This window comes from Lissotriton vulgaris, chromosome 2_1 (assembly GCF_964263255.1).
Source record: "Lissotriton vulgaris chromosome 2_1, aLisVul1.2, whole genome shotgun sequence".
Lineage (NCBI taxonomy): Eukaryota > Metazoa > Chordata > Amphibia > Caudata > Salamandridae > Lissotriton > Lissotriton vulgaris.
This window is the reverse complement of record NC_141687.1, coordinates 837,871,044-837,894,587: the sequence shown is the minus strand read 5'-3', so window position 1 is coordinate 837,894,587 and position 23,544 is coordinate 837,871,044. Positions and strand designations below refer to the sequence as shown.

The 23,544-nt window shown below is 45.7% G+C and overlaps 1 protein-coding gene across 5 annotated transcripts in view; it reads left to right on the top strand.

Moving 5' to 3' along the window:
* Window positions 1-23,544, top strand: part of IFT54 (intraflagellar transport 54) — a 372,547-nt gene that overhangs the window by 318,749 nt on the left and 30,254 nt on the right. For all 5 annotated transcript variants that reach the window (XM_086956264.1, XM_086956262.1, XM_086956261.1 and 2 more), the window contains 3 exons: window positions 1,896-2,022; window positions 5,257-5,293; window positions 17,455-17,531. In XM_086956264.1, the coding sequence (XP_086812390.1) occupies window positions 1,896-2,022; window positions 5,257-5,293; window positions 17,455-17,531 (241 nt within the window). The remainder of the gene's footprint in view (window positions 1-1,895; window positions 2,023-5,256; window positions 5,294-17,454; window positions 17,532-23,544) is intronic.

Here is a 23,544-nt window from a genome sequence, read left to right as displayed (position 1 = left end):
TGTCTTAGATCATTGAGCATTCTCAATCACAGAGGGGTCGGAAACATTAACAAACTAGTATTGCAAGTGTCAGCGACCCTAAAGTAGAGTGTATTCTGTGTCTTGTTTCTTAAACGGAAACACATACTAGATATGTTACATATATCAATTATTAAAATGTACATTCATGGTAGCTTGTGTCATACTTGGGAGTCGCTATTGCATGCTTTTTAAATTTTTAAATGCCTTTTTTGTTTTAATTGACTGATGAAACAGCACATGTTAACATGTACAGACGTTTAAACAAACCAACACATAGGTCTGTCATTCCTTTCATCAATAGGTTTCAAGAGAAAATATAGAATACTGTCTTAAATAATGTAAGCAATGGCTGTTGTACAATATGAGTGTTTCAGATTCCATTTGAATCATAAACCGGATCCATTGTACTAAATGGCATGACACCATAGAGTCAGAAAGAATGTAATGGAAATAGGGATCTCAAGTTAAGTGGGTAAGTCTTCAATCTTGCTAGTTCCTCTAAGTATATTTCCCACGTTTGCATCGGTCGGCTTCTTTGGGGCAGTGGCCAGAGCCCCTCCTTGTGCCCGCCATTGCCTACCTAAGGATGTGTCTCCTCAAATCTGTCCTACTAGGAGTGAATGCCTACTTCAAGGCTGGGGGTAACCTGCGATTCCCCCAAGGGAGAGCTAAGTCAATCAATATGTATTCATGCCTTTACTTTTTAGGTTTAGCACAGAGATCCAGCAAACAGGACTTGGTGGTCATAGGTCAAGTGCGACTTGTGAGAGTGCAGATCTGTCACCTTGCTGCCCTGTATTTGGGGCAATCTCCTGAATGTGTGTCTTACATCTCACAGGGGGATTAGATGTGTGGTGTAGGAAATTACATTGAATCAATTTAAAGCAGGCATTTCAGGACACCATCTTGTGTGTGCTGGCTTTCTTAAAAGACAGTTCAAGCCTTGTGTTAAGGCAGTGTGGATCTTGTAGATGATGGTCTACTGGTTGTGTCCCATATGCTAAGGGAGAGCTTGTACAGATACAGAAACTAGATTCTGATTCTTTGCAGATCATGAAGGGAATAGGTTAAAGAGGACTTAAAATTGCTCATCAACAAATATAAAAAAGAATGACCAGCCCATTAGCAGTGTAGGAAGGAAGTTCAGCAACAGCACACAGAATTCCAGGAACATGGAGTCCTATTTTGTTTTTCTGTGTTGATGATGGTTTCATCTGTTGATTGGCTAAGTGAACTGACATGACGACAGTAGCTGAAAATTATGATCTTGTATTTGTGTTTCTTTTGCAGAGGTTATACAACTTGATATTTCTAAAGAATTCTGTCTTCTCATACCGGCTACACTTGGTGATGAACACCGTCATGTGGTCATATTTCTCCACAATTCCATTAATAATTTTGATATATATTTTTGGGAAGCACAAATAAATATATCTGTTTTACTATTCCAAACATTTTCTATCCAAGAATTCATATTGGTCCATGCAAAACAGCATTGATATGTTGATTCCGCCCATTGAAAATATATATTCTTTCGTTTTGGAAATTCTCGTACTTAGCAGATGTGCCATAATGTATTGATCCTCATAATTAAGTTTTTAGTAGCTGTGGCGATTACCACAATCTCCTGTTCCACCCCTCCATCTTAATGACTGCAAGCTGTTTGGGTGTCAAATACCCAGTCTTTTGTAACCGTTTTATCTCTACCCACACCCTCCTTTGCTTGTTTATACCGGTTGTGTTGTCTTCTGTTTGAGATGCATTTGGAAACTCCGTGCCAATTTCTTTTAAATCAACATAGTGTTTTATAAAATATTCAAATGTGAACACTCATTCCATTTGTAAATATTTGGGTGGGCGCCCTTTCTCCTCAGGGTCAGCAGTGGCAAGCTAGTCCCTAGTGTCATTGTTGATAAACAGAAGGAGGATGACGATGAAGATGAGCAGTTTGTGGTGGAGGAAGCAGCCCCTGTTCCCCCTGAGATGCCAGAAATGGAGACCGTGAGTAGCAGTGATTACCTCCTTGTGTTGGCCTAAGCTTAGATCAACTATATGTGGACTGCACCGTTCCTTTTCTTGCTGTGGGAAAACTACTGCTCTTTGGGTCATGGCAGAGTCAACTATTGCTGTGGTTTATTTTATCTACAAGTTAATTTTTCTTAAATCTTCCATTGAGCCCCTGGAGAAAAAGATGATTTACAAGTGTATATGTTTTGAAGAATGCTATCCGTTTCTCGTTCTTTGATTTGAATATCTAAGGGTAGACTCACCGGTGGCTCTTTGGGAAGGTCTGGTAAACCTGCTCTGAACTTTCTAAAGCTGGTGCAGTATTATTTCATGGGGTTGGAATGCTGTGACTTAACCATAGTTTCCTTTGTTGTAACTGCCCTATTCATCTTTTTGGACCATTGGCGTCAAATTGTTGCTAGCTGACCGATGCGCTAATGATTTCCTGTGGACCCCTTCAGTTTTAACCAAACATTGGTGTAAAACTCTTAGATACTATGGATTGGAACCTGGATGCTGCAAACATTCTTAGTGGGTAAGAGTTGACATTACCACTCTTTAACAACTGTTAGCAGTCTGCATAATAAATGGCAGCCGCAGCCCGTGCAGGTAAGAGCTGTGGGGGCGGGAAGAGGGGTGGGGGGGTGGGGGGGGGGGTTCGACAGGATGACAAGGTAAAATTAATTATTTCTTTAATTTTCCCTTGTGGTCGGCTGTCAAATGGGATTTTGTCCGCTGCATTTTTCTTCTATAGTGGCACGAGACTGCGAAGCCCACTCTGTGATTAATGCTAGAATGAAGGGGCATTGTGCAAAATTGGATCTCTCTCTTTCTCTCTCTCTCTCTCTCTCTCTTTCTTTCTCTTTCTGTCTCGCTCGCCCGCTCTCCCCCTCCACAATTAATATAACTTGTGTGCTAAAATGGACTTGTGTATGCTATTAGAGAAACTCTGGCCAGTTTCCTCATATGTCTACACTTGGTTTTTTTTGCTTGTGGGAAGTAAAAAGAAACAAATCGTTATTTGGGGGGGGGGGTTAAAAATAAAAACATGTTGTTTAGCGGCCTCATGCTGCGTGCCCAATAAGTCGTATTTTCTTCAAGCACTACTACATGGACAATGACTGAAACCATTTTTGACCCAGCAATTCTTAGCTTAATTTTAAACGTACTCACGACATCTTAGTTATGTTACTGCTTTTAAACACCTTATAGATGGTTGGCACACCTAAATCACATTCTCTCCCCCTCTCTCCCCCTCTCTCCCCCTCCCTCTCCCTCTCCCTCTCCCTCTCCCTCTCCCTCTCCCTCTCCCTCTCCCTCTCCCTCTCCCTCTCCCTCTCCCTCTCCCTCTCCCTCTCCCTCTCCCTCTCCCTCTCCCTCTCCCTCTCCCTCTCCCTCTCCCTCTCCCTCTCCCTCTCCCTCTCCCTCTCCCTCTCCCTCTCCCTCTCCCTCTCCCTCTCCCTCTCCCTCTCCCTCTCTCTCTCCCTCTCTCTCTCTCTCTCCCTCTCTCTCTCCCTCTCTCTCTCCCTCTCTCCCTCTCTCCCTCTCTCCCTCTCTCCCTCTCTCCCTCTCCCTCTCCCTCTCCCTCTCCCTCTCCCTCTCCCTCTCCCTCTCCCTCTCCCTCTCCCTCTCCCTCTCCCTCTCCCTCTCCCTCTCCCTCTCCCTCTCCCTCTCCCTCTTCCTCTTCCTCTTCCTCTTCCTCTTCCTCTTCCTCTTCCTCTTCCTCTTCCTCTTCCTCTTCTCTCTCTCTCTCTCTGTCCTCTCTCCATCTGTCAACTAACTAAGTAACAAATCGTGTGTTCCTGCTGGTTTCCAGGTGCCACTTCATATCCTCTCTGGTTTGGGGTAGCTGTCTGTGAACACCATTTTCCTAAACTTATTGTTGAGCCAGGATGATTTAAGGATTGAGAGGATTTAAGGTTCCTGTCATGTTAGCAGTTATTTGTTTAGTGCACCACTACCAAAGTTTATTGATGCTCAAGCAATTGAACAGTGAAAAAGCACTTGTTGATCAGTATTGGTCAAGTACGTGAAGAAGTGAAAAGAGAATAAGTACCCAAAATAAAGGTTTTGAATGACTTCCTGAAGTGTAGTAGTGAAGGTTCTTTTTTCAGATGAAGGAGTGAGATGTTCCATACTGTTGCATCGGTGACTGAAACTGATGTATCCCCAAAGGTAACTGGTTTAACTTTTGGTACTTGAAGCAGAAATGTATACTTGGAGCACAGGGACCTATATGGCACATACAAAGAAGATGTACTTGCCAGGAATGAGGGGCTTTTAGAGAACTGTTTTGTGCCCCATAGTTAATGTTTTTAAAACAATGCGTCTGTGCACTGATAGCTAGTGCGAAGCTTTACGGGTGGATAAAATGCTGTCATATTTCCCAAGGCCATACAGGACTGGAGAGGAGATGCTGAATTCTGCGCAAGTTGCGGTTGAGCAAGTAGGCCCTCAGGGACATTTAGGAATAAAGCATTGTCATTGAATTAATGCGATTGAATTAATGCCACAGTCATCAGGGCCCTTATTTCCTGGCCTAAAAACAAAAATATATGTTTCAAGCATTTCAAGTGGTAGAAGCAACTTTGGTGACATGGGCTTGGAGTCCAGGATTAGTAACCGTTTTGATGCCAGCTACCAGAGGAGTGGCTAAAACACTGTTTACATATAAAATGAGACCCCAGTCTGATGTAACTGAAACGCCAGGGGTCCAGTGTACAGATTAAAGGGAAGGGGAACACAATGGTCCTCCGGGGTAAGCCACACTCAGTTGATCTTCACTATAGGGAGAGTTCATTATCATTGTGGTCTATTGATCAGAAAGGCTTTAAAAAAGGCTTTCATATCACAGTCTATTAATCTGTTAAATTAGTATTTTATGATCAACTGTATCGAAGGCTGTGGTGAGGTCAAGGAGCACTAAGGCTCTTGACCGCTCCATAGCCATCATTCGCCATAGGTCATCCATTATTGCCTTATCAGAGTGTCCATGGTGAAGGCACACCATGGCATCCAGTATCCAGCTCTCTCTGTCACAGACACGGATGTATACGTTTGTGTGTATTAGTAATTTCTATATCACCACGTGCTGTAAACTAGCAGTGTTACAAAATCTAGAAATGAAGAAATACACGTATGTACTGTACCCAGACATCAGTACAAGATTCCTTTCTCCAGGCATGTAAATATTGTGGGGAAAAAAGCGCCTTTGCTTTGTATTTGCAGGACCCTGCCGTGGAACTGGATGGGGACGAGAAGCACGGTAAGTCATGGTGTGTGCGTGGCGCAGTGTGTTGAGAGCACAGCTTAATTTTGTGAGCTGACATTCAGTCTACAGTATTGTGGAGTGGAGGGGAGCTGCAAGGTTGCCTTAACAGCAGTTTTGTATTTGATTTTGAGTTTGTGGCTAGATATTGTGTTCCTGGCTGTGAACCCCCTCCTCTCCTCCATTTTGTTGAGTTTATTTTAATGTTTTAGAAGCATCTTCTCTTCTTCAGCCTCGTAAATTGCTATTCCGGCATGCAGGTCATTGGTTGAAATACTGCATTCTGAAGCGTTTCCCCTGCATGACATCTGTTTACCTGGGCAGCTAAATCACCCGTCCCTCAACAAAGAGCTTTCTGATCCTTTGTTGCCTCATCCTGAACTTCATGAAATCATACCCCAACCTCATTATCACATGCGCCATTCCAGAATGGAGGCCTTTTCAAACTATAACCCTCTTTTTCCTGTGAAAATTCGAATAATTTTTTGCCTTTTTCCCAAATGTATTTTTTCTATAGAACCATTGGTGTTTCATTGCCAATACTATAATTGAGAATCTGGTGGGTTGTGCGACTCCTTTGAGCACCATTCACTGGTGCTCTAGGCGCACAGATAGTGTCATGCATGGACCTAGTCACTCTGTCTGATATGGCAATACTTACCATGCCATCATTAGGCTCTTATGGACAAGATGAGGATGGCATCCTAATATGTAATTTTATTAAACCCGCTCTTTCACTGAATCAAAATTGGTGTAATTGTGATTTATTATTTCAATCCCTAGACTGCTGCACTTTCATCCTAAAGGGATTCCAAAAGTGGGTCTCAACGTTTAAAACTTCTGCACCTAGAGCACCTCCACCCCTCTCAGTCATTTATGCAAATTCTTCAAACCTGAGGGAATGCTACACCGGCATAGCATTCTTGTAACTTAGTCCCCCCCAGGAAAAGTATTACATTAGTCATCTGTCTCAACCTGTCATCTGGTGTATATATATATATATATATATATATATATATATATATATATATATATATATATATATATATATATATATATTCACAAGTTTTAAGAAAAGTTATTTTTTGTGTAGTTATCTGTTTTGTAATGAATGAGGGGCATCTGATAGCGCCATAGAGATGGTTCTTCTATAATCAAATCTTTCATACTTGTTCAGAATTTGCTAAAAGATAGCAAAGCAATAGAGCAGAATGGTGCATGCAACCTTTGGTGGCTGTAAATGTTCCTTTCGTAGGATCAGATTAGGCCACTTGTCGGTGAGCAGAGTTAGTTGTTCAATACCTACAGTAATTTACTCAGGTCCTACTAATCATCACAGTGGATTGAAGACATTTATTAACACCCTACTTTTCATTTCAAATGTTGCCCCAAAAAGTAGGGACCGCAATCGTACATCATTTGAAAAGTTTTGTTTGCGTTGTCATTGCTGCCGGATTAGTCTATTGCCCGTTGACATGTATTTCTGCATGGGCACTGTATACGTTGGACTTTATCCCTAGAGCTTTGTGAGTCCATTGCATTCTTTTGTGCATAAAAAAGTACTTTTATTAGTGTGAACAACAGATGAGTTAGGGGTTCTGAATGCAAATATGCTTCTTTATATGCTTCTTTACTGTTAATTGCAAATGTGCACTTTTTCGGGTAGAGGCAAAGGCTCCTAAATGAGTGGACTTCACGGCTTTCTGCAAATCCAGACTAAGGGCTTTTTTTCTTTTTGGTGGGAATTGGTTGGGGTTGTAGATATTTATTTACTCTAGTTAATTGTATTCTTGTCAGTTATAGTTCAGCTCCTCCACCCTTAGGGCCGATAGCTCTTTTCTAGAACCGCAGAAATTTGATATTGTATCATCCGATAGATACTTTTGCTTTGCCAACAGATTTGCCAAATTGTGGCTCTCCACAGATGCCCCTCTGGATTCAGAAACTTGCAATAGCTTTTGCACCCCGGCAGGTTGGCATAATTGCCTAATTTGTAACATGACATGCGAAGCCACATGTATGTGCCACCCCTGCATGTTGACATAAGTTCCACTTTTTCAGCACACTTCTACTCCGATCAAGAATGTTGAGGTTTCTAGTATAAACTGTTTTAACATTGTTGCAGGTATGTCGTACCCTGAAACAACAGGGTTTAAACAATACTGCACTTGATGTAAGCAGATATGTGTTAGGGAACCGCATAACATTTTTCTTTGGTGTCTCAGCACCACACATGTCTTGAAGTCCTGCAGCATATATTTCCTGATGCACTTGAATAGAATGGCGGAGCAGGAATCTAAACTCTGCATCACCGAATACAAGAAATGAGGTTGGTCACATTCCAAGAAATACGGCCCTTCCCGATCCTGCTCTGTTCAGCATCCCTGGGGGAGTTCAAGATGACATTAAAATATTACGTGAAGAAAAAATGCAAAAAGTGCAGCCTGGGCTCCTTGTCCCTTTGACGCTTTTGTTCTATTGGGACACCTCATAGTGGGTACTCTACAGGTTTGACTCTGACACCAAACTCTGATCTGTGGTCATCATTGACTCCACAAAAGATTGCAGCCCTCAATATTTTGCGACTCTTCAAGATGGTTTGGGATCCATCTGGTGTGCGTTCAAGCACCATAGATCCATCAGGACCTCTACATGGGCTTCTGCTGGTAGGCCGTCCCTCCATGTCAACTGACCACTCTGTGCCACACCCTGCTCCACTTTCTGCACCAGGCTGTGCTTCAACTCCTTTGTTACAGGTCGGTGTTTTTTCTTTATCCGCTATATACCTGGCTCGAGAAGTACAATTACTGATGTCTGCCCTGACTTGAATTGCAGATCCTCCCCGCTGTAAGATGTGCCATATCATCACCATAGCGCGACCTCAGTATGAGGAATACTCTTCCTGTCCCCTTGCCCTGCAGGCAGTATTTCAGGAGGATGTAGGTCCTCTTTGCCTCTGACTCTGATACTCTTCAGAGTATTGAGAATGTTCCCCACAATAAAGACTGTGATGAGGAGGCAGACCAATTGACCTAGAAAACACTAGTGGCTTCTACACTTCAGCAGAGACAGAACTGAATTTCCCAAGAAGGGCCCCTACCGAAGAAAGTGCTGCTTTTGAAGTGGTAGTACCAAAAGCCATAAAGGTGCTAGAATTGCAGTTGCCTAGACCAGAAACGATGGTTCATTTTCCGGTAGAAATCTTGTGGCATAGTCCTTCCACTTCAGAGCCCTTGTTGTCAAAACAATTTAACTGAGACCCTTAACTGTTGGCCTGGTCCAATTCTTTTGACCCTGCCAGTCAGTCGCCTGATTGCCAGAAGACATGGGCTTTATTCAGGCGATCCAATTTTCCAGAAACAGCATCTTACTCCAGAGAGTCTTATAATTCAGGTCTCTACCAGTCAATCCAAATTATTTTCCCACTGCTGCACTAGACAGAGAATTGAAGCAAATGTACACTATGTAAAAGAGTATTTTATTGGCTAGTCTGGTGCTCCAATCCCTAAGAGCAGTTTGTGTCTGTAAATGTAAATGTAAATCCGTATTTGTAAAGCGTGAACTACTCACCCTTACGGGTCTTAAGGCGCTGGGGGCCGTCGTGGCAATTAAGCGAGCTATTGCCCAGAGTCACATGGTGCTGAGCTGAGCTGCCGCTGGAGCCGGGGATCGAACCGTGAACCCTGTGCTCCGAAGTTAGCTGCCCTGGCCACTTCACCACACCTCTAAACTCTGTGGTCACTACATTCATGCCATCTGGGACATGGCAAACAAGATTTTGCCACCTTTGTCTGAAGACTTCCGCAGTTAATTTTCACAGATGATACAGGGTGGCCAAAATGCATCAAAGTATGTTTTGAGTACCAGCCTGGATAGCACAGATACAGAACATCAGACGCCATGCTTAGATGCATTGGATATGATTTTTGAGCACCAACCATGCCTCACCTATTGATATGCCTTTTGATGGAGCATGATTGTTGAGAAGGCAGATTCTACTTTAGAACAGTTCAAGGGGGGCAGAGCTGCAGCTCACTATTTCAGGTTGCTATAGTCCACCTGCCAGTCCCTCCAATAGTATCTGAAGTTTCAAGGTTATTCGTGGGGCCTCAAAACCTTTTCAGCCCTTTTATGTCTCCAGAGGTAGGAACGGTGATATGTGAGAGGTCACCAGAAACGTTAGCAGTCCTCCTCCACCTCCTTGCCCTGTCCCACTGTTGCTAAGCCCCTTTATAAGCCAATTGGACATGTACGGCACCAAATTCAGAATTACATACCCCACTAGTAGTGTACAATGTTGTACCCATGGGTCCTTTAGATTGCTCTGCAAAGTTATGCCCTCCCATTTTTGTGAACCTTGCCTCACGTCCCTCCAGTTTTTGCTCAGATTCTGCGGGTGTCCCAGAAGTGATTGTTACCTGACAAAGGATCAATTGAAGTTTTACCTGAGGCAGAAGGGGGACTAGATTGCTATTCTAGATACTTTCTGCTTTTCAAGAAGGATAGAAGCCTGATACCGATGAGTCTTGAACTAATTCCTCAGGAAGGAAAAATTCAGAATGATGATGATGATGGCACAGTTTCTATTGGCCTTCACTCCGGAGAACTGGATGGTTTCACTAGACCTGCAGAATGCTTACTTCCTTCTGTCGATCCTTGAAGCCCTGAGAAAGTATCGCCCCTTGAGTATTAACAAAGGTCTTGTCATTGTTGAAGGCCGTTCTTCGCAACTGGAGAGCGCAATTATTCCTGTAGATCAGCTGCTCGCAGTTGTAGACTGGATCTCCTCATCTAGTCCTGACCCATTTGCAGGCTGCTGCTGTTACTGTATACTGTGGGATTTTCCATCAATTATCCAAGACATATTTTCAACATTCTCAGGGGCTTCCCTTTATTAAGGCCATGCCAAATAAGAGTGTCATGAGGACGTTTCCATTTACAAGAGTCCGCCCTTGACAAGAGTAGCCATTTAGACTATGATTACAATGTTTCAGGCAAGAGCCTTCTGTCCTAGCCTTGACGATACTGAGACAGCTAGGTCTTGTAGAGTCTCGCATCCTTTCGATGCCCCGCATTTGCTGGGACATGCGGTAGTTCAATGAAGTCTTTGACTGGTGTTGACACCGCACTAGTCTGCCTTATAGAGAGGACTGGGGGTTCAGAGGAGGCGGCATGCCGCCTTTAGCGGTGAATGTCAAATGCCAATCTAACAGGCAGCAGACTGTTCTCCTTTCCTCCTTCGGAGGTATCAGTGGTGACGAACTTGCTCACTTCAGATTGGGGCGGTCACACGGGCGAGGTAGAATTCAGATGCCTCTCTTCTCCCATAGAATAGCATGATCACAACATGCTTTCTTTCCGTTTTACTATCTGAGCATTTCTAACTTCCTTTAAGAACAGGTCGATCCATGCACTCACAAAGTGGTTACTGCTACAAGCAAGGTGGAATGGTGTCCCATGCCCTCTATCTGGAGACGATGAGCCTGAGGTGGTGACTGGATCGTCATAAGATAGTTCAATATTGAGTCTTCTGGCATGGTCCCTTAATGTAAATGGCGCTAAGCTCAGTAGGCTTCATCTTGCAGATCAGGATTGCTGTTGGCAACCGAGGGTGGCAAACAATATCTTCACTTGGTGGAACATGCCGTTGGTAGCTCTTTTCACTATCTTTAAAAACACGCAATATCTATTAGAGACTTGTAGCCACAGATTCCTAACCTTAGAATTATCCCGAGGCGTCAGACTGGATCCAGAAATGTTTTGTGAGCAGTATTTCTGAGCGCCAGCTGGTGACGACATTCGGCTCCGCATGGCATTGTCCACACCGGAAGTTAAGTGGATTGGTGGCTATGTAGGCACCGCCTCAGTGTGCTGCCATCAGTTCTTTTCTTTCTGTGTCCTCAGTCATTTCTGACTATCTTTTCTTTTTTTTTAATGTTGTCGAAACTTTTTTGAGACTTGTCTCCTGGTGTGGCAGGTATACCTATACCTAATATTGGTGACAGACCTGCAACTTGTCTGTCTCTGGTGCCTCATGCGCGACCATGACACTAAGACACTAAGACCTGCGTCGATTGTGGCGTCATGCACCAAAAGGTCTTGATGGAGCGGTCCTTCAAGGTCCTTGCTATTCATCGTGTGATGCCTCGACGGTCTTGATCCTAGTCGATCCAAAAAAACAGAAGAGCAAGAAGTCGAATAGGTCTTCAACTTTGCCCCCTCTGTCGAAGTCATCCGACGGCACGAGGGAGATTCAACACTTAAGGCCTGACTCGGCTGTTGAGCCTGCCCTGAGTCGTCTCCACACTTCCCTAAATTTCCAGGAACGATCCCCGTCCAACTTTGTGAATTTTATGAGCCCATACACCTCATATTTGGGTGGCCCGTCCCTGCTTCAACTCCTTTGGGCCTCGTGGGTTCGGGAAAGGCCCCTACTGGTCTTCCGCTGGCAGATTCGCCCTGTGCCGCCAGTTGTTCCCCTTAGATCCACAGACTGATACGGACCCCCCTCCACCAGGCCACGCACTTGCGACAGGCTGACGGAGGACCATCTTTCCTTACTCTGACAGGAAGTGGCAGATTTATTGACCAAGGGAGCCATGGAGAGGGTGCCGGCAGCGGTTGTGGTTGCCATTCTTGCTAATTTCTGGTGCCCAAGAATGACAGAGCCCTCCTCCTATCATACACCTGTGCCCTCTCAATTTCTTCATAAAAAAGAAGAAATTCAAAATGCTCAGGCTCCTTGAATTCTTGTCCACCATCGACCCAGGAGACTGGACGGTAGCGTTATACTTGATGTGGCATATTTCCACATCCCAGTTCTGCCTGCCCACAGACAGTACCTGTGGTTCAGAGTAGGTCACGAGCACTTTCAGTTCACTGTGCTCCCCTTTGGCCATACTAGCTCCCCTCTGGTGTTTACCGAGGTGATAGCCATGGAAGCTGCTCAACTAAGGAGATCAATGGTGTCAGTCTTCCTCTCTATTGACAACTTGCTGTTGAAGGCGGGATCATCCCAGGAAGTTGTCTCCCACCTCCAGACTATGGTGGACTACCTGGATTCGTTGAGGTTCTGTATAAAGATGCGAAAGTCTCACCTTACCTTTTCTTAAACGCTCCCTTTCATTGAAGCTGGTTTGGATGCAGTACAGTTTCTGACTTATCCTCTTGAACAGCGAATCCAGGATATTCAGGCTATGATACCTATCTTTCAGCCTCTATCCTGGCTTTCAATGAGACTGACTCAGAGGCAGCTAGGGCTCATGCACCCTGCTGGTGACACATGCCTACTGACTATGCAGAGGGATCTGAAGTTCGAGTGGGTGCAGCATCAGGGAAATCTCTCCGACATGATCCAGATCTCTGAGGGCACTCTAAAATATCTGCAGTGGTGGTTGACGAGCCACAGTTGGATCAGCGGCAGAACCTTCTCCTTTCCCCAACCAGATCTGACAGTGGTGTCATATGCAGCACTTCCTTGCTGGAGTGGCCATTTGGGAGAGGTGGAGATCCGAGGACTCTGGTCTACGATGGAATCCGGTCTCCACATCAACCTGTTAGACCTTTGAGTGATCCAGCTGGCATTGAAAGCATTTCTACCCTTCATCAAGGGAAGGCTAGTGCAGGTGTTCACGGAAAACACCACCGCCATGTAGTACTGCAATGAACAGAGCAGGTGGAGTTGTGGACCCTTTGTCAAGAGGCCCTAAGCCTCTGTACATGGCTGGGACATCAGAGCATAACCCTGGAGATTCAACGCCTGGTGGGCTCTCTAAAGGCCAGGGTGGACAAACTCAGCCGAAGATGCCATGCAGATCGTGAATGGAACATCCATTTGGAGGTGGCGCAAGGTCTCTTTCAGCAGTATGGAGAGCCTTGGTTAGATCTATTCACCACCACCGAGAAAGAGCAGCGTCAGCAATTTGGCACATTTGAGTCTCCAAGTCGGCTCTCGCTCGGAAGTGCTTTTCATCTGGTGTGAAACTCAGACCTCCTGTACGCCTTTCAGCCAATACCACTCCTGCCCAGAGTTCTCAAGAAGATGTGGAATGACGGGCCCAAGTCCTTCTTGTGGCTGGGCTTGGAGAGTTTGGTGTCTTGAGCTGTTGAACATGGCTGCCAGTCGTCTGATCAGGCTACGTCTTCGGGAGTATCTTCTATCTTTGTAACAGGAGGGTTCTCCATCTAAACCTATCAACCCTCTGTCTTCATGTGTGGAGACGGAGGGAGACAGTCTACAGCTTTCAACCTTCAGCCCAAAGTCTGGAATGTTATCATGGCAGCTTGGCGACCATCCACCAAGACGATATACGCCTGATATTGGAATAAATTCATGGCAAGGTGTGCTGAGAAAAAGGTTGATTCTTTATCTGCTCCCCTTTCCCAGGTTCTTTTGTTTATCCTTACCCTGGCCCAGTATGTATAGGCACTGTCTTCTCCGCCTCCTTACATCGTGTGACAAATTAGTCCTTCAGACTCGAACATCCTTCTTGCCAATGGTAGTCACCCAGTTCCACATAGGGCAGTCTTATCACATATCCTACCTTTTACGCTCTGCGGAGGAGGAGAGACTCCACCAGCTGGACCCAAAAAGAGTGTTATCATTCTACCTTGACCGCACAAACCGTTCCGGGTGGATGATCATCTCTTCGTTGGATCTGTTGAGGCCAAGAAAGAGAAGGCTGTGCAGAAACAAACCATCTCCAGGTGGATTGGGCTCTGTATTAAAATGTGCTACTCATTGGCCAAGAAGCAACCCTCAGAGGGTTTGCGTGCTCATTTCACCAAAGCAAAGACGGCGACCACTGTGTTAGCACACAGAGCCCTGGCCTTGGGCATCTGCCAGACAGCAAAGTGGCCTCTCTGCACACATTACTAAGCACTACTACCTGGATGCTGTAGAGATGCTAGAGTAATTTGTTTTAGTTGCAATTTTTTATTTAAGCACTTGTATCTGCACAGTTGTTATGGTTTTACTGTTCATGGTACTGTACATGGTTTTAATTTACTATGGACATAAATCTGACTTGACTTGACTACCTGGACAGTCGGTTTCATCAGTACGGGCACTTTACCCAATCGGTCCTGCAGGACTTTTTGGTGTAAAGGTGCTTAGCAGACCCACCTTCAAGGAGGTATTGCGTGGATATCTATTCTAAAGTAAGGAATCTGCAGCTAGAAGTCTATAAGATGAACAAGTTACTTACCTCTGTTAACGCCTTAACTGGTGGAGACTCTCTCTAGCCACAGATTCCTTACCGACTCACCCATCCTCTCCGCTCTACAAACTGATTTCTAGGGATAGGGCTGCTCCCTTTTCAGGTACTTAGTTTTACACTCCAGTAGCCACTGTTCTTTGCGGATCCGTACTCATGGCGTGGAAAGTCGTGGAAACAAACTGATGTTAGCGTGCTGGGGTGATGCCTATCTAGGCCCTGCGCATGTCACTTGTGGCATGGACGACACTGACGTGCCACTTGAAGCAGAGACATGCCATCTACCAGCGCGTAGGGGTACTACTCACAAAACATTTCCTGATCCAGTCTGATGCCAGGGGATAATTCAACGGTAAGGAATCTACGTCTACATAGAGTTTCTACCAAATAAGGCATTACCGGAGATAAGTAACTTGTTCGTCCTCTCTTTTGTACTCTAGAGGTTCTTCCCAGAGGGTCTCTAGGGGATGCCTTCCACCATCTTTGAGATTCAGGCCTCTTATTTGTATTTCGGCCTCTGCTGCTGATTCCTTGGGGCCTCAAAAAATATCAGACAAGACCAAGCACAGCTGATTCTGGTGACCCTGAATTATGCCAAAATTGTATAGAATTCACAGTTGCTGCCCCCCCAGAATCTTTCGTCCACTTAAGCTTCCTCTTCAGTTCGATCTACCTTCAGAATAAGAAAGGGTGTTAAACTCGAACCTCTACAATATACAACTCCATGCATGGAAATTGAGCAGAGCAAAGTGAGAGGGTCTGGTCTTCTGTAAGAGGTGATGAATGCCATTTTGGCTGCTTGATGCGCTTCCACAAAATCGACTTACTGGAGCTGCTGGTACAAGTTCATCACCTGGTGTGAGGAGAAACACCTTAACCCTCTGATGTCCATTTGTTCTTGCTGTCTTTTGCCTAGTTTTGCTTTGGGCACTGTTAAATATCACTTGACAGCTCTTTTGGTGTTCATTAAAAGGGCTTTTGCACATGTTTCCCTTTGCCTCTTAATTATACCTGATTGGAATCTCAATTTAGTTATGCCTGTCTTTGTGTGCTCCTTTTGAGCTTCTTCATAGCTATACCAAGGCACTTCTAACTCTGAAGGCTGTATTCCTCATTGCAATCAATGGTGCTTGTTGCATCAGTCCAGTGTCCGTGCACAGCCCTCTTCGCTAGTAAGTTGCTTTTTAGGACTTGTACATTACATCATAATCCCTGTGATCTTCTCAGTGCTACTTCCCTCTGAGGCGGAAAGGCTACACCGGTTAGATCCATTAAGAGCATGCTCTTAATGTCCACATTGTTAAGGAATAAGGACATTGGGTGTACAATCAACTTTTTGTTGGATCCGCCTGTGTGAAGAAATGAAACGCGGTTCAGAAGCAGATTCTTTCCCGATGGATTGTCCTTTGGAATAAAGTGAGTTATGCCGTCTCCTAAAAGGATTTTCCTGAAAGCCTTGGAGCTCGTTCTAGCAGAACCAAGGCTGCAACTATGATCCTGGCTCAGGATGTTCCTGTTTGGCCATCTGTCAGGTAGCACATGGACATCCATCCATCTATACATTCACCTAGCTGTACTGTATCAATTTTCATGTCCTCATGGAGGGTCATTTTACCGACTTGGTCGTGCAGAGCTTCCAAGTGTAAAAATCCACTCCTCAAACTGGCATTGCTCTGATATTGATTCCCAGGATGAGGAATCCGTGGTTAGAAATATTCATCAGAAGCATAAGTTAATTTTATGAACACTGTTTCTGGTGAGTACTCTAGCTAACCTAAGATATCTCACCAATCGCTTGATGTCTGCCTGCAATGGTGGAACCTGTGTGCAGGTCTGTGCCATCATATCTGAAGTTGCGTCAGAGGCTGGTGGCATGGTATGCAAAAGCTGTCTTTGTCCTGGGTTGCCGATATCTCAAAGTGGCGGCCTTTACGTTTGTAACATAATCTCCTTGTGTGCATCCTAATCCTTTGTTTCTTTTCTTTCATCAACTGTGTTGAGTCCTCAGTAATGATTCCTTTGTTACCCAAACATCTAGGGAACACTTGGAGCTTGTGTCATCGGTCAGTTTGAGTCATTGTATTTAATATTTGTTAACTGAGTGAGTGTAACCCTATTTCACAGAAATATGGGGACCTCTTGCTGTACACCGTGGTCCACATTCTCAAATAATAACCCATGTCATACTCTTGTAGTACTCCTGGTTTATTTCTGAATTCAAGGATTAACGCGGGAGCCCTTCCGGCTTGGTACTGACTTATTCCTAGAATTCAGGAATAAGCCTGGAGCACTAAAGGAGTAAGTCACATCAAAATCTGTGTCATAGTTGCATATGTTTTCCTTGCCACCCAGAAGGTTGTTGAGTGTCTTCCATTTATGGGCTATTTTCACACTGAAATCCTGGGAGCGCCCTCTGGATGCTCCCTCTTTGCTACTTAGAGATGTTTTAAAGGTTTAATACCTTTCCTGTGGGGTGTCCTCCAACTTAAATACTTTGCCACTTGAACACTTTTGGCTCTGAAATAACCCTTTAAACCTTTATGATCCAGGCTGAAGAGAGTTCCTAAAGTGGGCCGACAGACTGGTGTGCATGTTGAAGAGAGTCCCTGTTCTGACCAGACGCAATGAGAAAGTGGTGACTAAACAGAGTTTCTGAACTTTAGGTTGTACGGTTTTTATAAATAGTTATTCAGAAATACGAAGCGCTGATTGTAGGGAGTCTTTAAGCTAACCAGACTCAGTAGGGGAGACGACCCGAGGAATCCCCAACTTATCAGATACAAGAAACATGTAATTTGGCCTAGGAATGTTAGCTTTTGACCAGCAGAAAGCAGTTAGTACTGCAGCATATCATTCCCCACCTTCCACTGGTTTGTCTATAGGATATCTTTCTCCTTTTGTGTTAGGGGAGATAAACCTGAGTGACTTATTTCTCGTCCACAGGTGGACTTGTAAAGAAAATCCTGGAAACTAAGAAAGACTACGAGGCACAGCAACCATTAGCCAAGTCCACTGAAAAGGTAATGTAAGTCTCGGAATTAAGGTGCATAGTTCCCTGTAGCTGGTTACTAATGCCCATCACAACTGGCTTTTACCTGGTCCACTAAGTTCACAATTAGCCTACTCCTTTTCTGGTGTATACAGAAGCTATTTTATAGACACAGCCTCTAATCAATGAGTCCGCTGCATACTTACACAAATGGCCATGAAGTCATCCAACCCCCATCATTTACACAGCACTATGATAAAATTGCCTGTACACACGGAATTATGGATCACCCAAAATCTTAAATCCATTAGATCTAAACAGGAAGTAATGTTACTACATCCAGAATGTCTCTTTTACTAACTTAATTCATACACTTGCAGTCACACCTGTCTAAGAATCCACGCAGCCAGCTGTTGCTCAAAACAAAGAAGGTTTCTCCTTCGATGACAAGCTCAAAAAGATCATTAAATTGATATCATGTGGGAACATAGAACTGTTCTTCCCAGTCCGAGGTATAGAAGGTTTAGTAGCACTTATTGTCAGTAGTTGGCTGAACACCACCTCCCAGAATACAATACCCATCTAGAATGAATCTAGAATGTGGCTGAGAGCTTAATTACAAAATAGACATGGGGATCCTTGACCCCTGCTCTTATATCAGTCTGTTGGGTACCCATGACATTAGGAACAAGTGTACATAAGGCGCCACCCCACACAAATGCCATAAAGCTCTACCTTGCCTTAGTAACATAGAATAGACTAACTCGGTCTTTCATTTTTCAAAACAAATTGAGGACATTTAAATTGTCTATTTGTATTGTCTGCTATCTATAGTACTAAGCAGGGCACTAGTCCTAAAAAAAAGAAGTGGGGGGACGCTGACGTCACGACAGAAAGTGACGTCGCGAAAGGTGGCTTGCACCATCAGACTTATTGCCTCCCCTCGCTCACCCCTTAGATGTGATTGCAACAGAGAAGCCAGTGCGTGAGTAGCGTTCTGAATGGGCTCGGATCTCGCCCCAGAGAGGCCAAAGAGTGAATGTGTGGCTCCATTTCCTCCAGTTATCGAGCTCCCAGTAAAATAAGTGGGGGGACGCCGTCCACCCACGGGGTACCCCGACTCGAGCTCTGGTACTAAGAAATTGAAAAAACACTGGTATTAAGCTCTGCATAAAATTAGGTATTTATAGAACCACATCACCCCAAGTGTCCTTTTAGACTGCGCTCTGCCTCCATGTCTCTCATAGAAGTCTCAAAATCACGGCTGTCCTTCACTGGCAGCAGTGGTTTCTCGTGCTCATTGGTTGGTTTGGCAGATCCTGCACCATTCCCGTCATTAATTCAAAAAATATTTCAAAGCTCTGTTATTCTGACAAGATTTCTCCAGACAACCTTCCATGTTGAACTGTTGGATTTGTACTTTTGTGGACTTATTTGCTTGTAGTTCGTTTTCAGTTTATATGTTAAATATATTAAAAATGTCAAGGAGGCAGAGGATTCGGAAATGTAGATTGCTGTTTCTCTGGACCTGAACGATAAGGCACAGTGCTTTACAAAAGCTCAAAATACATTCATGTACTGTGACAGCGGAACACTGTATGTGCGGGTTTCTATTCTGGAATGTTGCATCGGGTTCTCGACGCCCCTTCTCCAGAAGGATAAGCACAAGGTGAAGACAGCCAGCTGAATCACTTCCCAAAAATGGGATTGTCCTACAAGAAAATGACTTGAGGAGAACTACAAAGTTTACATGTGCATTAAAGAGCAAATGGCGAAACTCGTGCAAAGAAGCACATATTGAAGTCCTCGAGGGAATGAACCATGATACACGAGGCCCTTGTTTTTTAGCTCCTGGCCAGGGGTCATAAAATGTGGCCGACAAAGCAGAGGAACGACATGGATATATATTTCTCGTTTTTTGACAGGCAAAAGATGTAATCCCTTGAGTCTTGGGGGTGTTAACAGGTTTGGAAGAAATCAATACATTAGCTTAAAACTTTCCTGTTTTACATCAAAGATTTAAGATCAGAATGTACAGGTTTATGCTCTTAAATAGTTAGAGTTGATAGTCATCAGGGTTTATTTCAGTTTGACGTGAATAATGTTTTATTAAGTTGTTAAAATATTAGGTGTGAACTATTGTCTCTAATGTCCAATCTTCTGTGTACAAACGTCAGATTTGAGGTTCATATGGGTGCATATATGCAAACATTTTAAGAAGAGGAAAGTGAGAGATTTAAAAATAAAATAATCGGGAGAATGTACTTCATCCCACTGACCTCAATTGAAGCAGAGGCAATTTCAGGCGGGAGACAGACAGAATAAAGCCATTTTAGGCTTCAGAAATAGGGAGTCTCATGCCTGAATTGGGTCTAATGACATGTATGCATATTTTGATAGCTACGCTTATTTGCCAGCACCACAGGTAAGGTGAAAAGCGCATTTCCTCGGTGTGCCGGTAGGTGGCACTGGTGACTCTTTTGATGTTCCAGGCCTTCATTGTGCGTTGGTGGCGAATGTGGCGCTGTTTTAATGTATCTCAGTTTGCAGTAGAGGAAACGCCAGAAATACCATTCCCGATATGTTAGTGAAGTGTTTATTAGAACGCATGTACGGTAACCCATTGCTTTTTACGAGTTGCTGATGTGCCTAGTTATTGCGTAAGTGTGGGCTTTATTGGCGAGACCTGGCTCCGTGTGTGTCAGGCAGGGCTTGACCCAGAAAAAGAGTAATTGGCCTCAACCTCTGTCACCGTAGGGGCCTGGAACTAATTCACAAAGTCGTGGTTGTGAATGGCATCGAGCTTTGCCCTGGTGTCCGCTTTCGGCAGGTCTTTGAACTGTGCACCCGCGCCACCGGCTGCAGCTGTGCCCAGAACGGTTGGGCTGTGGTTTGAAGCTTACTTCTCCCCTCGCCCGCATTTGGCGGCTATCAACCTCCTGCAGTAATACAGACCCTCCAAAAACGCAACATGCCTCCATGGGCGTCCTGTAAGCCGCCTTTTTTGCAGACCAGTATCGCCCGCCAAAAGTGATACTTCGCCTGAACGTGCCAACGCTCTTAAGCATCGCCCCTCACCCTCATTTGAGAGCCACCTGGTTGTATATGTGTTTTTAACACTCAAAAGCTGTGCGTTGAAGCTACTCCATGGAATACATTTCAGGAACAGCAGCAAGAAATTCGCCCTTTGCACTGTACACGCGTTTGTTGTTGCAGTGTACCTTAAAGCATTGGAACCAATTCTCTCTGGACACGTGCCTTGAATGTTCGCTTATAGGCGTAGGACAGGGGCAGAAGAAACTCAACCCACGCTGCCGTCGACAAATTACCCGGAAACAAGCGTTGAGCACAAAAATACTCCAGTGAAAAAGTAAAAAAACAAATATTGGAGGGGATGTTGCACGCCTAACGACCAAAGTTACAGACTTTGGAACTGGGGAATTAGGTTCCACGCGCGGCGTCGGCTCAACATCCTGACCAAATCACTTAATCCCCCCCGTGCCTACCAAAAATGAAGTGTAATATAACTGATGATCATGTAAAGTACTTCAATACCTACGGGTCGGGTTCGCGCTATAAAAAACTGCAACAAAGAAAGTTACAAATTAGTAGTAGTACTTTACAATGAGACTTTCAGTAATAGAGAATGCTCTTCCGGAGAAAGGCGGCTGCGCCTGGGGCATAAATCGGTTAGCAGACATTTCTAGAGGCTTATCTCACTGAAGGAGCTCTTTAAGCACCATCAAGACAACGTGGTACATCTCTCACTGATGAGAGTTCACCAGGGTCGGACTGGGAACCACAACCGGCCCCGGCAAAATGCTCAGGGGTTGGAGGTGCCGCCGATCTCTTTGCCGGGGCCGGTTTTCGGCCGATTTTGGTACAGGGCCGATTTTGCAGCTATGTTGCAAAAACGGCACTGTAACAAAAACGGCCCCCAGGGGCCCAAAACCAGCCCCCACCCGTGCAGTGCACTGGGGGATTGCCCGGTGCTCGCTATGGCCATTCCGACCCTGGAGTTCACTACTAGGGAAAGCTGACAAAAGATGGGACCCTAAAGAACTGATGTGTGCTTATTCTGGCCCTCAAGCCTCGAGAACTCAATCAATCAAGCATTTGTAGAGCGCACTACATACCCGTGAGGGTCTCAAGGCGCTTGGGGGAGTACTGATCGAACAGCCAGGTCTTGAGTAGCCTCCTGAAGGTCAGCAGGTCTTGGGTCTGTCGTGGCTCAGTGGGAGGGTGTTCCAGGTTTTGGCGGCGAGGTGGGAGAAAAACCTCCCGCCGGTGGTGGTTCTTCGGATGCGCGGGACGGTAGGGAGTGCGAGGTCGGCGGAGCGGAGCTGGCAGTTGGGGATGTAGAAGGAAACTAGTTTGTTGAGGTAGGCTGGGCCGGTCTTGTGGAGTGCCTTGTGTGCGTGGATGAGGAGCTTGAAGGATATCCTCTTGTTGACGGGCAGCCAGTGCAGGTTTCTCTGTTGGGGGGTGATGTGGCCGTGGCGTGGTACGTCGAGGATCAGTCGTGCGAGGTGTTTTGGATGCGTTCCTGTTGTTTGATGAGCTTGGTCGGGGCTCCTGCGTAGAGGACGTTTCCGTAGTCAAGTTTGCTGCTGACGAGGGCCTGGGTGACTGTTCTTCTTGTATCTGTCGGGATCCAGCTGTAGATCTTGCGGAGCATGCAGAGGGTGTTGAAGCAGGAGGAGGAGACAGCGTTGACTAGCTTAGTCATGGAGAGCGTTGAGTCGAGGATGATATCCAGGTTGCGCGCGTGGTCGGTGGGTGTTGAGGCTGTCCCCAGTGCCGTTGGCCACCAGGAGTCGTCTCAGGCTGAGGAGTTGGAGCCGAGGATGAGGACCTCCATTTTGTCCGTGTTCAGCTTCAGTCGGCTAATCTTCATCCACTCGGCGACGGCCTTCATTCCTTTGTGGAGGTTGGCTTTGGCGGTGATAGGGTCCTTGCTGAGGGAGAGGATCAGTTGAGAGTCGTCGGCGTAGGAGATTATGTTGAGGTCATGTTGTCGTGCGACGTGTGCGAGTGGGGCAATGTAGATGTTGAACAGTGTTGGGCTGAGGGAGGAACCTTGGGCTACACATGTAGATGATCTCAGAGGCTTCGGATCGGAATGGGGGAGGCGGACGCTCTGAGTTCTGCCGGAGAGGAAGAAGGTGGTCCATTCCAGGGCTTTGTCTCGGATCCCTACAGTGTGGAGGCGTGTGCATAGTGTGCGGTGGCATACGGTGTCGAAGGCGGCAGGGAGGTCCAGGAGGATGAGGGCTGTGGTCTCACCGCTGTCCAGTAGAGTCCTGATGTCGGTGGCGGCAATGAGGGCGGTCTCGGTGCTGTGGTTGCTGTGGAACCCTGACTGGGAAGGGTCCAGGATTCTGTTTTCTTTGAGGTATCGGGCTAGCTGTCTGTTAACGATCTTCTCGATGGCCTTGGCCAGGAACGGGAGCAGCAAGATGGGCCGGAAGTTCTTGAGGTCTTTAGGGTCTGCCTTGGGTTTTTTGAGTAGGGCGTTGATCTCTGCGTGTTTCCAGCTCTCTGGGAAGGTCACGGTCTCGAGGGAGAGATTGAGGACGTTGCGTAGGTGGGGTGCGATGGAGCTGCTGACTTTGTTGAAGATGTGGTGTGGGAATGGGTCTGACGGGGCGCCGGAGTGGATTGTGCTCATGGTCTTGATGGTGTAATCGATGCTCACGCTGGTCCAGGCTAGCAGGGGGTCGTGGTCGATGGTGTGCAGGGAGTCTGTTGTGTTGCTGTCTGTTGGGGTTGTCTGGGTGTTGTAATTGTTGTGGATGGCTGCTATCATGCGGTGGAAGAAAGTTGCAAGGGAGTCGCACAGGGCTTGCGACGGCAGGATGTCGTTGGTGTTGGAGCTGGGGTTGGAGAGTTCCTTCAGGATGTTGAAGAGCTCCCTGCTGTTGTGCGCATTGTTGTCGAGGCGGTCTTTGAAGGAGGTCCTCTTGGCAGTCCTGATGAGGTGATGGTGGTTGCGGGTGGCGTCCTTGTGGGCTTCGTGGCTGTCCGGTGTCTGTTCGCTGTGC